The sequence below is a fragment of the Oryctolagus cuniculus genome, chromosome 14 (assembly GCF_964237555.1).
Source record: "Oryctolagus cuniculus chromosome 14, mOryCun1.1, whole genome shotgun sequence".
Classification (NCBI taxonomy): Eukaryota; Metazoa; Chordata; class Mammalia; order Lagomorpha; family Leporidae; genus Oryctolagus; species Oryctolagus cuniculus.
In genome coordinates this window covers 4,589,963-4,605,741 of record NC_091445.1, presented here as the reverse complement: position 1 = coordinate 4,605,741, position 15,779 = coordinate 4,589,963, and the positions used below count along the sequence as shown (strand labels likewise).

Genomic DNA, 15,779 nt, shown 5'->3' with positions numbered 1-15,779 from the left:
GGGCTCGGCTCAGCTCTGCAGGCCGCGGAGGCCCGGCAGGAGGGGGCGGGGAGGGGGGGTCTGCAGTGCCCCTCGCCGGCCGCCCTAGGTCCAAAGCCCCTGGCTGCGGGCTGCGGCTGGATGCGGGGACAGGGACCGCCTCGCTCGGCCTCCGGGAGGCCAGCCAGGTCACATCCCTGCTTAAAAATAGCCCGAGCACCACACACCGCGAGTTCGCCCGCCCGTGGGCCGGTGGCTGGGGCGGCGCAGGTGGAGCCAATAATGCAGCGCCCACCTCGCTCGTGCCCTATAAACCCATGGCAAAATTTTATACTCGACCTGGGCCTGAGGAGCTGGTCGGAGGGCGCGCGGAGGGTTGTGGGGGAGGGCGGGAAGGTTCTTGGGTGGAGGCGCACTTAGTGCAATTAATTTCCTTCTGAGCTGCTTTTCCCGCGAACTTGAACAGAAAAAGCATCGGCACAGCTGGCGGCTGTGAGGGAGACGGTGCGGAGACACGCGGGCAGGGGAAAGAAAGACACCGGTGCGCGTTCCAAGCAGTCACGAAGGCGAAGTTTAATCTGCATACAGGCATAACCCACACCTCCCTGGGCAAGTGTTGGGCCACAGGACAGACCCCTCTGCTGGAAGCACACATGTGCAGGGTACTGGACACACGGTATGTGTCTCAGACTGACACGTGTCTGCCACACACACAGATACTCAAGAAATACGCTTACATCTTCTGCGAGAGTGACCAAGTCACCTGTGAGGTCAGCGCGTCCCCGTCCGACCCCAGGTGTCCAGCAGCCCTGGGAGGTGACCGCTCTGCCCACTCGGCCGCTGAGGCAGGCACCAGCCCCAGGCCTTGGGCGGTGGGCGGTGACCCGGGCCAGCTCCAGGCAGGGATGCTCAGCGCCCCTTCAGAACCTGCTCCTGCACACAACACCCTGGGGTGCACCAGACACCGTGGAGCCATCAGGTCAAGTGCAACCGATGTCGGGGGCGTGCTGGGTGGCGGCTGCCCCAAGTCACTCTCTCAATCACTCGTGATCACGCCTACAAGAAGCCACGGCTGCTTTCCACGCCGGTTCTGCCCTGCCTTCGCTTGAAGTCAAGCTCCACGGTCAAGTCCGATCTCTCACAGCAGTGGAGACGGGGGCTATTTGGAGATCCCTTCTGGCCCTCCGTCATAAAGGGTGTATTATCTTTTATGCCATTTCAATAGTAGTAAAAATCATAAACTTTGCAGGTTGGGTTGAAAACATTTTATGCTTTCTAGCAAGGGGAAAACTTATTTTCAAGGGGGAAATGCCATCCAACTTTGAAAAGAAATGCAAAAGAAAATGCTGTGCTTGTAAATAAACATTGGTTTCCCCGAGATGGCAGTCTCCCAGGGAGACTCTTCTAGGAACTTCGTACCTCCCGCTCACTGCTGGCCCCGGGCCTCGTCTCCCGCAGCAGCAGGAGGGACACCTGCGCATCTCAGTCCACGTGGCAACAGGAGGACCCCACTGGTGCGTGAGGAGTGCTTAGGATGCACTGGAGTTTAACCAGCAGTGAAGGCAGGCTTGGTGCCAGGGCACCTGGGAGCCTCGCAGCCGCGGCCACGCTTCCCTCTCTGAATCCCCCCCTCGAGGGGCCCCAAGGAGAAGCACAACGTTCAGCGTTCCACCTCACCCCTGAGTCGGCTCGGGTGAGAGCTCTGGCCTGTAGCCACCCTGGACCAAAGGCATCCTGCAGGGGTGCTCAGGGCATCCCACTGATGGTGCAAAATCCGTGTATCCATCTCGCCCTCACAGCATGAAATGCGATTTGACCTCCAGGTTTCTGGGTCAGTGGTGCGGTGCAGTACGCACACTGGCTCTCGGCTGCCACGGGCTGGCCTCCCATCCCCTCCTGGAATCGGGCCTCGCAGACCAGAATGGAGGAGACACCCCAGGAGTGCACCCACTGGGTGCCGCAGGCACATGCTGAGAGGGCGGGAGGGGCTGGGCACCTCGTCAGGGAGAAATAAAAACACCACACGCTGCTCCCGGGGAATTTAAATGTGACCAGATGGAGCCTTCAGAACCCGTGGCCCACAGAAGACACAGGTCCATAAAGGGCCTTGACCCAGGGGGAGCTGGGGTGCTCTGGGCTCAGCCCCAGGAAGCAGCGCTGTCAAATGCTGCACGGTGGCAGAGCAGCTGGCAGTGCCCACAGCTGACCACTGGGCGGCGCCTCCAAGGCCCCATGCGGAACAGGGCAAAAGCTTTGTCCTTGGAAAAGCTGCATTCCCAAAGGGGAGGCACATCTGAGAATTCTTCCCTTTCCTGTTTTTCTCCCACAGGAATGGCTGCAGTGCCCCTGGAACATTTGCAAGGGAGAAGCAGAATCCAAACTCACAGCTGCCCCCCCCCCCCCCACTTACAGGTGGCGGTGACCCCATGGTGACCCTGTGGCTGTCAAACGCACTCGGTGCGTGGTCCTTACACGGGTTTCTCTTGGTTTCAGCTCACCTCCCAGGAACACTGATCCCTGCCAGACGTGGCGGTGTTTGGTGTGAGTGGCGTCTGCCATCTCCAACCCGCAGTTTCTGAGCACTGAGCAGAGAAAGTTAGGCATGGGTAGAATCCGGGAAGCCCCTGCCCTTGTCATCATGCATCAGGATGCATCAACCTCTTATTGGAAGCCAAAGAGAAACAAGCAACCTTAAAAAGAACATCAGGTATCAGTAAGGAGCCCGTCGCGGGCTCGGTGCTGTGTTGTTGGATAACAGAATCTACTGAAAATATTTCCGAGTCCTTAGACTGCGATGACTATTTCGGTGACTGATGTGGTAGTTCAGTAGATAGCTGTGTTCGGAGAGGGCCCCTCTGCAGAAGCTATGTACAGATGGCCGCTGAGGCCGGCTTTCCACCGGCTCTCGAGAGCCAGCAGTGAACTCTGCCAGTCGGCCGTCAGTCCTGACAGCATTGCTAAAGTGCAAGGAGGGGGAACAGCCGTGGAGACCCTGTGCCCAGGTCAGGTCAGCGAGCGCCGTGCTGCTTCTGAGACGAGAGGCCAGGTGCGGCAGGCTCGGCTAACAAGAGCTCCGCTCTCTCTTCCTCCTTTGAGAGCAGCAGTCTCCCTGAGAAGAGAGGAGGGAGGTGAAGGGGGACATAGCCCTATTTCTTCAACACCTGCCACTCTCGGGAAAGCTAAGGCCACTTCCCGGGCTCCAGGGAGCGGGAGGAGCCCCTGTGCCTGGCGCTCGGCAGGTAGAGCTGTGGGGCAGCGGCACCCCTTCTCCTCGCACATGCAGTGTTCCCGCTCAGACACACCTCGGCGTCCTCTCAAACCATGGGGCCTGGGTCGGGGAGCGCTGATCCCCAGCAACACGTGGACGAGTGAGCACTCGGGGAAATCCCACTAGCAGTTTTATTCTCTCTCTCTCTCTCTCTCTCACACACACACACACACACACACAGAGGAAACACTGACCGTGGACCTAGAGAGGTCTGTGTAAATCGAACAAGGCCCCGTCCTACTGGAAGGGCGAGAGGAAACCCGCAGAGCCAGGTCAGAGGCGACCCCAGTAGCGTCTGCCGCTCCGCCTGGAGACCCAGTGCACCCGCAGCACCCTGTGGCCTGCTCTCTTGGGCCACAGTCTTGTGGGTGGGGCTGAGCGTGCAGCTGCCTCCCCAAGGAGGTCGGCTTCTTTGGGACTGGCAGACTCAGGAAGAGGCCCCACCCCGCCTTTGCCCCACCACGGCTCTGGCTGCAACCCTCTGGGGTCGGCCGTTTGTATTTAAGAATGAGCCACACCGATGGATCCACCTGTTTTCCAGCGTCTCCTTCCTGTCTCGCTGCCCAGAGACCGGAAGGCAGCTTCAGAACAGGCCGGCTCGGCTGTGAAGACTGGCCATGCACCGAGCGCCATGCACATGCGTGGGCCGGCCGCCCCCACTGCCGAAGCCTCGGCACTGCTGGGAAGCTCGCAGCAAAGCAACTGTGACGGCAGCCGTCGGTCCTGGAGCGCTGGCAGGTGCACCCAGGCCAGGAAAGTGCCGGGAAAAACACTGCGCATCTTTCCCACGGTCCTCAGCCCCGGGGTCTAACAGAGCTCGGGACAGGGTGGAATTCACATTGTCACCGGCTGCAGCACGACAGCTGCTGGCGCCTCCCCGGGTCAGACATGCCACCAATCAACACCCACCATACCCGTCTCTGCGCCTCCCCACCCCGAGTCTGTCTGTAACCCAGATGGCTGCGTTTCTCTCTGGCTGGAGGCAGAACCCCAGCCTGGCTGCATCTCTGTGGGTGCAGTGGGAGACTGGCAGCGTCTCCCCGTGCCCGCTGCCTGGCGTGCCGTGTGCATGCGTAGATCTGTCCGTCCCGCCCTCCGTGACAACGCTGGGGCATCGGGGGCAAGGCCAGGTCTTCAAGCAGGGAGTCGAGGCTCAATCTTGAGTGACAGCTCGTACAGCGTCTCTTCGTCTATGACGAGCGCTTTGTCCAGCAAGTACTGAGTGACCTGGGAAGGGAAGAGCCCAGCTTTGACTTCTGCCTGGACACAGGTTTTCTCGCTGGAATCTGAGCGCTGCGACATCTCTCAAGCACCCACAGCTTTTATCTAACTAACCATGAACGCACAAGGAGTCTTCAAAACTTCATGGCAAATGTGGTGCGTTATGCGAAAACTATACGTGGCTTTCAAACTTTTTTCAAACTTTTTTTTTTTGACAGGCAGAGTTAGACAGTGAGTGAGAGAGAGAGACAGAGAGAAAGGTCTTCCTTCTGTTGGTTCACCCCCTAAGTGGCCGCTGCGGCCGGTGCACCACACTGATCCGAAGGCAGGAGCCAGGTGCTTCTCCTGGTCTCCCATGGGGTGCAGGGCCCAAGCACTTGGGCCATCCTCCACTGCACTCCCGGGCCACAGCAGAGAGCTGGCTTGGAAGAGGAGCAGCCAGGACAGAATCCGGCGCCCCGACCGGGACTAGAACCCCGAGTGCCACCGCCGCAGGCAGAGGATTAGCCTAGTGAGCTGCGGCGCTGGCCTCACAATTTTTTTGCACCAAAATGAACGTGTCTGTTAATCCCACTCTCCATGAACTTTCCAAAGTCCCCTTGTATTGTCAATGTAAAACCCAGAACAAAACAGACAGAATGTCTCTAGTCTCCTCCCATTCCGCTCCCCCAACTCTGGCCCCCTCCCTCCGGGATGCCACCGTCATTCCGTGTGCCCCCCACCCAGACGTCTGAGCACGCACTTTCAGAAATTGCCCCGCCCCCAGTCACACAGGGTCTCGTCCTTACACTGCATCCGGCTCTGCTCTCCTGACTGTGGGCTGTGCACAGCGCTCACTGCTGCAGTACCCACAGCGCGGGACAGCAGAGGCCCCTAACGCGGCTGCTGCTGCACGGCGCCTGCCTGCTCCCCAGTGCTCACGTGGGAAGCCTCTGCCAGGGGAGACAGCGGCGGGGAAACGGGAGGAGAGGACCCTAGGAAGGAGGCTCTGGGGGCGTGAAGTGTTTCCACGAAAATGTCACTCTGCTGAGAGACAGGGTACGTGTGTGCAATGATTGGTTTGGCCCCTGTTGACCAGCGCCTGCCCTCACGTGACTTACGTATATACTAAGATGCCATGACAAGCTGCTGGGACGTGGAATGAAAAGATGAACTTATTTTGGTGCAAAAACAGTTACTGAAATCCAAGCGCAGAAGAGGCTCACAGAAAATTCATGTTACCAAAAAAGCCAGGCACGGATTCTACAAGTTTTGCACCAATTAATTCCATTTCCCACCAACTTTTGGAAGTATCCTTGTACTGCATTCCCCCGTTAGGTCGCCTGGTGCACCTCTTTGATCAATCTGCCTCCCAAAACAGACTGCTACCAGGTGTTAACTCTGCCTGGTCTAGAACGTTCCGTGAAGCGCAGAGCGGGCAGTCTGCTGTGCCCGGCTCCCTGCACTCGGCACAGGGCGCTCCCTGTGGGAGGGGTCAGTACTCTGCTGCCCCTCCCTGCACAGTGACACTCCTCTGTGGACGCTGGGACCACCCAGCCGCTCGGGAGGCCAGCTGTTCCTAAATTCTGGCGATCAGTATTGCAAAATGTTTAACTGTTCTCCACGAGGCTTTCCAGGGGCACGTTCTGAAGAGAAGTCGCTGGGTTGCAAGCTAGATGCACAGTCAGCGCTTCCAGCAACCTCCAAGGGGCACGTGTTCCCAGCGTGGCTGCACCGCTGCATTCTCCCCGCAAGGGTCCCAGGTGCTCCGCGTCCCCGTGTGTCCTTGCAGGGGACAACGTGAAGGATGAAAAGCAAGCAAGGGCTCTGAGCCCGTGGGCGCTGCCTCCGGGACGCCTGTTCTCCCACAGCCTTACTACCACCGCACCTCGTCTTCCACTTGTGTCAGTCTGACGCATGAGGGGGTTCTCACCATATCTGCATTTTTCTTTTCACTGGTGAGGCTGACATTTCCCACAGGCCATTTCTGTCTCTCTGTGACCTGAGTTCTGTCTGCTCTCTCACAGGTGTATCCGTATGCACTTCCGTTGTCTCCCTTGCTGCTTCCTAGCCGCTGCTGGTATTTGGAGTTTGAGTACCTGACTGTTGTCACAGGAAGCTCTCTGTGGGGAGCAACTCGGACTAGACTAAGTTACTGGAATTAAGACTTATTCTATGCATCTGCTCTCCCACAATATGGCGCTGGGAGAGGAGTCAACAGCTTCTACACAGCTGCCTCCAGTTCAACCAATAAGCTGCAGGACCTGCTCCTGATTGGAGGAGAGCAGCGTGCTCTGCGTGTGGGTAGCAGAGTTGGGATTGGTGGAAGAGGACTATAAAGGAGGAGAGAGACAACATGCACCAGGAACATCTATCTGAAGGAACACCTGAGCAGCCCCCAAGAGAGCCGGCCGGCGGTGTGCCGCTCCCCCGCGGAAGTGGGGAAAGTGGCAGGGGGAACCGCCCTTCCACGGAGGTGGAGGGGTCGGCAGCCAACCCGGGAAGAACCAGCAGCAAACCCGGGGAGGGCCGAGCAGACGAAAGAACAGCGCAGGGTCCTGTGTCGTTCCTCCACGAAGAGGGGGAGCGACAGCTCTCCGTGTGGGTGACCAGGCTCGTCTTCCACGGCTTTGGCGTTCTGCACTTCAGAAGGCTTTTGAACCCCGGGAGTCCTGAGTCCCCCCCCCCCCTACTGAATTCAGATCAGACGCACCTCTTCCCTTCTAGGCTTGGGGAAGGAGCTCATGTGCACTCGTCCCTGTGAACGGCACAGAGGGGCAGCTCCAGCCTCGCTCCCGCTCAGCCAGTGGTCGGCTCCCTCCTGCCGCTCTCCGGCGCCTCGTGATCCCGCATCCGAGGCCCACACGGCTGGTGTCTGCGCCTGCACTTGGCTCTGCTCCACCGCCGCTGCAGCTCTGTGCCGTGCGGCCCCGGGCTGTGGATTCCAGCTCCAGGGCACGCCATGGGACGCCTCCTGTGCTGTTCCTATCTCCCAGCACGCTCTCGGCGGTCTGTTTCCTTCCTCTTTCCTACCCACCCTCCCTTTTGAGCTTTAGAACAACTCTATCACGTTCCACTCACAAAAAGACGTAGATTTCAGGTTCAATGTCATGAGTGTACAGGTTACTCTGAAGGAAATGGACATGGGCCGTGTGACGTGTACACTGCAGGGCTTCAGGGAGCTCTGTGTGCCTGGCACTCGGGGACGGGACTCTGCTGGACGTAAGCAGATCAGCAGTGGACAGTGGTAGGCAGGGGGAAGAGGAAGGGGAGGGGGAGGGGAGGAGGAGGGGCAGGGCCACGGGGCGCAGACACAGAGGATGTAAAACTGAAGGAAGGCAAAGTGGAATCCATCTCCCTTTTGCCTTCTTGCTTCTCTTCCTGGTCAGACGCACTGAGATCTTCTACTGTCTGAATCTGTGTGCCGTGTGCCAGCTCTCCGCACTGCGGTTCAAGCCTACCACTGCTTTCTAATTCGCTACCCTCTTGGTGAACTCCCACGCACGCACACGACGGTACCTTTGGCTGATGGTCTATCCGGTAGGAAGTCTGCTGGAACTGGCGTATCTCTCGGATGATGTGTGAGATCTACAGGAGCAACGGCAAAAGAAAGCAAACGCATTTCCCCAAGTCCAGCCCATTCCTGGGCCCCGCCCAGGGGAGCGCAGCCCTGCCCCCAAGGGCCTCGGTGACCCTGGCCTGGTCATGCTCTACGCCCACGGCTCTCCTGCCCTTCTAGACGGCACGTGGAACACCGGGAGCGAGAGGGAGCTCAGTGCACAGTCAGGGAATGGCCGTCAGAGGGGGGCTCAGGCCTGCAGGGGCAAGTGCTGGGCGCTCTCGGCCACGGGCTCCTCGCTGCTAACTTGCAAGGAGCTTCTAGCCTGTCTGTCACTGTGTGTCTTAGGAAGACACCCAGGCCGTGAGCCGAGAGCGTGCGGCTCCAGCCAGCATCGGGCCAGGGCCCTGTGCTCGCCGCCTGGCCCACGCTGCAGTGAGCAGCCAGCCCCGGCTCCCGCCTACCATTCTCATCTTGGAGAAGTTGACGAGGCCTTCCTCAGTGAAGTCGGGGGTCCCTTCCTCGATGAAGGCCAGGTCCGTCAGGTACATCCCGAGGTAGGGCACTGCGGGCGGGTTACAGCTGCAAGAGCAGGGCGCATGTTCGCACGCGCGTTCGCACCGAGCGCTACCTCCCGGACACCAACGCCTTCGCCCCTCACTTCAGAAGCAGCCTGGCGACACGCAGAGCTCACACACCTCACACAGAACCAGCACAAACCAGCATCCCCTGCTCCCGGCGTGTTCGCACCGACGGCGTGTCCGGCCACAGTCTGTCTCAGAGGCACACAGACAGGCACTACCTATCGGTCACTGTGTGCAGCGCTGGTGGGCTGGCCAGGCTGCTCTGAGGGGACAAGGATGAAGAAAGCCTCCATGGCCTCAGCTTATTAAAGAGCCGGAAGGGGAAATTGACGTGCCCAGAGCTCTGGAGTGTTCACTCTCTGCTTGGTGTTCTGGGGCCAGCCAGAGGCCAGAGGTTGAGAACATGAACTTGAGTGAGAAAGATCTGAACCTGAATCCCAACTCCATCAGTTATCAAGTGAGCCATGGCCTCCTTGTTGGTAAAACAGAGGTAACACAGCTTCTCCTGTTAGTTTGCAGAGGGGCCTAAGGAAGACACGTGGGGTCTGAGCACGGAGCCCGCCGTTCGGTAAACACTCGGACACGGTCCTGAGCCGACCACGGCTGGCCGCCGCGCACCTGGTCTCCATGGCTACCTCCCCTTCGCTTTCCTTTTCAAAGCAGGAAGTCACCCGTGATTGGTTCGCTACACAAATCATCTAAACGCAACTCCGCACTTTCAGTAACACCGAGATAGACCTACTTCTTCAGGGTTTCCCTGAGGTTTTTAAATCTTCCTTCCGATGAGACCGTCTTCTGTAGCTTGTCCATTAGAGCCTTCGTCTGCAAACAAAAGAGACGGGCTTGGTGGGTACAGCCTTTCCCGCGGGACCTGATAAAGCTGCCAACAGATGTGCAGCTCCCTCCACGGCGGCAGGGCCGGCGCACGGTTCTCACTACGGGCAGGGGGGACACTGTGTTGCACGGTTCTCACCACGGGCAGGGGGGACACTGTGTTCACATTTGTGAAAGGAAAGTTGGCTACAGCCACACACTTAGCGGGAACGAGCGCACGGGGCTCAGAGCAGGAGAACTGCAACTCGGGGAGCCAAAGGGCGTGGAGGACTGGAAGGCGTGTGGGAGAGAGGCTTACGGGAGGGCTCCGGGAGGGGCTCTTCCAGGGAATCTGCAGCACCGATGGGCAGCACCCCGGCACACAGGGCACCGCCCTGCTGCTGCCCGAGCCTGTCCTCCGCTCCACCCCCTTGCTGCCATGACCACCTTCACGGTTTGTGAGAGCAGCCCAGGTGACGCCAACCCAGACACACGCTGCTGCGCAAGGCCGTCTGTGGTTTCTTCCACGGACACAGGGCAGCGGGCCGTGGCCCCAGGGCACGGTGACCCTGTCCTGGTGACAGCTCGGCAGTGCCTCCAGCTTCCAGCTCCCTGGGAAGGCCCAGGGTGAGCGTCCTCAGACCACTGTGCCCCGGCCTGGTGGGAGCCGCACAACTTCAGGGGTTTTCAGAACAACCCGAAGGGGAGCCTTGCTACCGACACCAGGGGGGGGCTCTGGGAGACCCCTGCCTGGTGCGGGGCCCGTCCTGCCTCCAAGAAGCTGCACAAGCACAGTCAGCCTGGCGGTGACAGCCAGGGACAGACACCTGCAGGGTTCCGAGTGTGCAGACCCTGCTGGGCCTGCCGCACCCCTCCCAGCTCCGGTCCTGAGCACGAGGAACCACAGAGGTGTCCACGGCAGGCATAGGTGTGGGCAGGTCGCACCTGCAGCCTCCCCCCCCCCCCGAGGACAGGCTGCACACAGGTGTGGCGGAGACGGCCAGCCTACGGCATCTCTACAGGTGACCCGTCAGAATCCGCAACAATGACTCCGATGTTCATCTAACCATCCCCACCCTACGGTCAGTGCAGGCACCCCTAGCCGAGGGGAGGCGCAGGCTGGGGGCCAGGGAGGAGCCATGCTGAGGCCTTGAAGGGGCTTGAAGCACTGTGCGGGAACACAGAGTGGGGGGAGGAACCCCGAAGGACACCCGAGCTCCTCCTGAGGCCTGGGCCCTCCAGGTGGGCCCCCTGCCACGCCCCTCCCCCACTCTGGGTGGGCACATTGAGGACACTAAGCAGAGGCCTGATGGGGACCCCCTGGCCACAGGCACCCATAACACATGGATGAGGCAGCAAAGGGTGGGCACTTGTCCTGTGGTGAAGGCTTCTGGTGCCCACCTGGGAGCACCGAGGGGCAGGGCAAGCCCAAGGATGCAAGCTCCCAGCCATCACCCACACGAGGAAGGCAGACTGTGTGGGCTTGTGCGGAGCGACCACGGAGCACGGAGCAGGCCAGGGAGCCTAGGGGCCCAGAGCAGAGGGCGGGGGCGGGGGTGGGAATGGCAGTTCCATGCAACCTTGAAATCATGGAGCGATGGGGCGGCACTGTGGTGTAATGAGTAAAGCTGCTGCCCGCAGTGCCACCATCCCGTATGGGTGCCGGTTCGAGTCCCGGCTGCTCCACTTCTGATCCAGCTCCCTGCTAACACATAAGGGAAAGCAGCAGGGGGTGCAGCGCCCCTGCACCCCATGGGAGAGCTGGAAGACACCCAGCTCTGGCTGTTGCAGCCATCTGAGGAGTGAACCAGCGGATGGAAGACCTCTCTCTCTCTGTAATTATACCTTTCAAATAAACCTAAATTTTTTTTTTAAAAAAGAAATTATAGGATGGAAATGACAGGCGGGGCAAGCTGGGTTCCATGAAAGAGGGCCATGGAAGTACTGTTTCTGCTCATAGGGGTCACCGTCCCCAACTCCAAATCCATGACTGGACCACAACGAGCAAGGTGGATGCGGGGCCCTGGGGCCCTGGGTCCTGACCTCTGCCCTCAGTCTGGGGGAGGAAGGAGGGGAGTGAAGGACAGGGCGTCCCGCACTCAGGTAGTCTACACGCCTCCCCCTTCCCCCCCCCAGGACGGGGTGTCCTGCACTCAGGGGGTCTACACGCCTCCCCCACCCCCCAGGACGGGGCGTCCCCGCACTCAGGGGGTCTACATGCCTCTCCCTCCACCCCCAGGACGGGGTGTCCCGCACTCAAGGGGTCTACATGTCTCCCCCTCCCCCCAGAACCGGGCGACCCGCACTCAGGGGGTCTAGGGGTCCCGCACTCAGGTAGTCTACACGCCTCCCCCTCCCCCTCCCCCCCCAGGACGGGGTCTGGCACTCAGGGGGTCTACATGCCTCCCCCTCCCCCCCTAGGACGGGGCGTCCCGCATTCAGGGGGTCTACAAGCCTCCCCCTCCCCCCCAGGACGGGCGTCCTGCACTCAGGGGGTCTACATGCTCCCCCCCAGGACGGAGCGTCCCCCACTCAGGGGGTCTACACGCCTCCCCCTCCCCCGCCTCAGTTCTGGGAGTGTTCCTGACTGACAGGGGCAGGACGGCTGCCCCCAGAACACGAGGGAAAGTTCTGGAAGTGCCCGTGACAGGAGCGGACGAGGGGCAGGGGCCCTCTCCCGGCACAGGCGCCGCGGACTCCAGCAGCGGGAGGGCTCGCAGCCGCACTCACCTGCTTGGACACCTTGGCCCAGGTCTTCTTCAGCCGGTAGATGGCGCTCCTGTTTAAGGCAGAGCTGATCTCCAGCACGCCGTTGTAGTTGTGCAGGCATCGGCAAATGTCGGCCACCGCCACCCACTTCTCGATGGCGTTGGCGCGGGAGCTGATGTCGGCGTAATTCATGATCTGGGAGGCCACCAGGTTACTCATCTGGGAAACCAGAAGGCCGACGAGGCGTCTAAGAGCCGGCGCCGCGCGCTCAGCAGCGCACCTGCATCCCCTGCAGCCTCTCAGGAGGCAGGTGCCGCCTGGCTCCCTATCAGATTCCTACAGAGGCTGCCAGCGTGAGGACTCCAGCCGCCCTCGGCACCAAGAGCAGCAGGCACTGGAATCCAGTTGGTGGGGGGAAGAGGTGACTTTAAGGATTTTATTTATTTATTTGCGAGGCAGAGAGAGAGAGAGACTTCCTTCTGCTGGTTCATTCCCCATATGGCTGCAATGGCCAGAGCTGGGCTGATCCAAAGCCAGGAGCCAGGAGCTTCTTCTGGGTCTCCCACATGGGTGCAAGGGCCCAATCACTTGCGCCATCTTCCACTGCTTTCCCAGGCCATAGCAGAGAGCTGGGTTGGAAGAGGAGCAGCCGGGTCTAGAACCAGTGCCCACACGGGATGCTGGCGCTGCAGGTGGAGGACTAACCTAGTGCGCCACGGCGCCGGCCCCAGTGGTTCTGGTAACGAGTGACCTGGATACAGAGCTTGCTGCCCGGGGACGGAGGCACAGCAGGCACCGCATTGTGCCAGGGGCTGGGAACGCCCTCCTGCATCCCTGACTGGCGGGACTCAGGGGAAGCCGCACACAGGCAGGCAGCAGCCGTGCAGAGCCAAGACTTCAGGGACAAGCCCCAGCGGCTCCTGTGCGGCCCAGGGCGGCTGTACGGGCAGGGTGCCTGGGTGAACCGCTGGGACGTGGCCTGGGAGTGTGTGTTGGGGGGAGTCCTTGACATCTGCTGCCAGAGGACAGGCCTGGACTGACTTTTCAGGGCAGCATTCCCGAGATGCCGTGTGAGGGGCAGGTCGGGGCGGAGAGGTGGGGGGCAGCGGGGCGGGAACGAGGAGACGCAGGTCACGCGGGGTGGGCTGGTGAAGAGGAGTCTGAGATGTTTGTGGATTTCGTTCCTGATGGCGTGGGGGTGGTAAGGGCAGCTGAGTGGGAGGAAGGACTCGCAATGGCCTCTGGGTGCCGTCCTGGGGGAGTGAGTGGGCCTGCGTGGTCTGGGGGCTGCAGAGCAGGTGGCAGGTGCAATGCAGGGGGCATGCAGGCGGCGATGGGCAGCCGGTGAGGGTCCCTTAGACCCCAAGTGCAGGCTCAGCACAGGTGGTGGAGGTTCCTCCCCACAGAGGGGCTCTGCTTCTCCGAGCGGCCCGGATGGGCCCCTCCCCACCCTCCCTCGGCAGTGGCCTTGCAGCTCGCCGTGTGCCAGCACCGTATGCCTATTGAGCCACAGCGCCGGCCTCCTGGTATTTTTTAAACTCCACCACTATTCCTTTTGGCTGGAAATGGGAGCCTCCCCTCTGCGCGTCAGCCTGAAGACACTTTCACATCTGCTCCCGGCTCTGGGACCCAGACCCTCAGGACAGAGCCAGGGGAGAGCTCTCGGGTGTAAGGGAACCCCTGACGTTACTGCGGCCGGCGGACTGCGGGCGGGCGGTCACTGCTGCTCGGCTGCAGCCAACAAGGTGCTTGCGCCCTGAGGGGCCCCTGCCAACCCTGGAATGGCCATAATGAGGAGGAGTGCACGCCACGCTCACCATCGCCACCACCAGGGCCCACGCGGCTCCTGCTGTGGGAGCTCCGTGCTGCGCCCACGAAACACTGATGAAGACAGCGGCAGCCGTCCACCCGCTGAGCGGCAGCCATCAGATGTGGGTCCCCAGAGGGAGCCTCGCAGGCCTGGAGATGACCACACCTCTGAGCTCTGAGAGCCCTCCATCCGTTCTGTTTAAAGAGTGGGTTGTAGGGGCCAGCGCTGTGTACCCGGTTAAGTCATCTCCCGTGATGCCAGCATCCCATACGGGCGCCGGTTCAAGTCCCTGCTGCTCCGCTCTGAACCCGCTCCCTGCTAATGCGCCTGGGAAAGCAGCAGAGGCCCCTGCACCCACGTGGGAGACCCGGGTGAAGCTCCTGGCTCCTGGCTTCAGCCTGGCCCAGCCTTGCCTGTTGTGGCCATTTAGGGAGTAACCAGCTCTGTCTGGAAGCTCTGTTTCTGTCTTTCCAGCTCAGCCTTTCAAATAAACAAATAAATCTTTAAAAATAAACAAACAGCTAAGGGACGGCGCAGGTGCTTCTCTAAGGGGCGGGGCCGCAGACGCCAGTCCCCTGGTCCCAGGGCACCTGCGCTCCGGCCGGCCGCGGGCCACTCACGTCATTGAAGTGCTGGCTGGTTCTCACGATGTACGGGGTTCTCTCGTTCTTATCCAGCTTCATCCAGCCCTGCCCGAGGAACTCCCTGCAAGTTCCAAGGGAAACACAAACCGCTTTACGTTTGCAGCCACCACCCCCTGATCAGACGCGTTAGATCCGGCCTCTCCGGAACGGTGCCCGACGCCTGTCAGACACAGCCCGGCGCTTGCATCTCACCACTCAGCACCCAAAAGAAAAGGGAGCTTTCGGTGTCCAGCTTTCTCTGACGAATGCCGGCAACTCTGCCGCTCCTGGGACCTCATAAAGGCTCTGTGAAGGTGGAAAGCACCAGCCAACACAAGAGTAACGCGGGCGCTGAGCACCACGTCAGACGCCCAGACTACTTTCCCAGGATGCTCTGAGCAATGGGTGTGAGCCCCCACCCCCACCCCCCACCCCCCGCCGCCGCCAAAACACGCTAACGAAGAACCAGTGTTTCCTGCGCTTTGCTCTGACCTGGGCTGGAGAAGGCAGCTCACCAGGGCATGGACTCGGCTTTGTTCTGCCCCTAACTCAGAACAGCGGCCGAAGAGTGCGTCTCAGTGCCCACGTGCAGCCTGCCCTCGTGGCCGGGGCCAGTGGTGGCCCAGGGACCCAGCTGGAGCAAGACCTGTCTTGCCCACGTGTCCTGCTCGTCCAGCCCCTTTGCGAGCGGGGCCCTGGATCAAGCAGGCGTGTGACCGGCAGGAGCTGTTTCGTATGGGCGTTTGGCAAGAATCTTACAAGAGGCTGCGCCACACAGATGGGGGCTGAGTCCCCGTGGGAGCCTTAGGCCTGGGGTCAGAGCTGCCTGCATCCCGCAGGGGGTATGCCCAGCCCACAGACAGAAATGGGCAGCAGACGCTCACACAGGCCTGGGGGACAGCAGCAGGGGTCGGGGCTCCCAGGACAAGACCAGGCCGAGGGCAACCACCCTCACCCTCCTCCACACAAGTCATGGCCCCTCCCCCTGTCCTCACTGCACCTGGTGGGGGGGGGGCAGTGGCACAAGTGGGTGGGAAAAGATCCACTGTCCCTAACTCAACTCTTCAGAACAGCCGGTGGCTCCGGCCCTGATTATTTTTGTCGCACGTCCACAGACGGGTCTCTGAGTGTTGCGACAGGGAGCACAGGACGACAAAGTGCCCAGAAGAGAGCCTGCAGGTGCGTGCTCCAGCACCAGGCCTGCAGCTCCGACCCGCTGGCCACCGTCACCGAC

The 15,779-nt window shown here is 60.8% G+C and overlaps 1 protein-coding gene across 4 annotated transcripts in view; it reads right to left on the bottom strand.

Moving 5' to 3' along the window:
- Positions 1 to 527: 527 nt before the first annotated feature.
- The window catches only part of RASGRF2 (Ras protein specific guanine nucleotide releasing factor 2), a 216,821-nt gene continuing 201,569 nt past the window's right edge, over positions 528 to 15,779 (bottom strand). For all 4 annotated transcript variants that reach the window (XM_051854060.2, XM_051854059.2, XM_051854061.2 and 1 more), the window contains 6 exons: positions 14,543 to 14,627; positions 12,134 to 12,331; positions 9,333 to 9,412; positions 8,471 to 8,588; positions 7,967 to 8,035; positions 528 to 4,474 (listed from right to left, as the gene is read on the bottom strand). In XM_051854060.2, the coding sequence (XP_051710020.2) occupies positions 4,382 to 4,474; positions 7,967 to 8,035; positions 8,471 to 8,588; positions 9,333 to 9,412; positions 12,134 to 12,331; positions 14,543 to 14,627 (643 nt within the window). In that variant the 3' untranslated portion in view covers positions 528 to 4,381. The remainder of the gene's footprint in view (positions 4,475 to 7,966; positions 8,036 to 8,470; positions 8,589 to 9,332; positions 9,413 to 12,133; positions 12,332 to 14,542; positions 14,628 to 15,779) is intronic.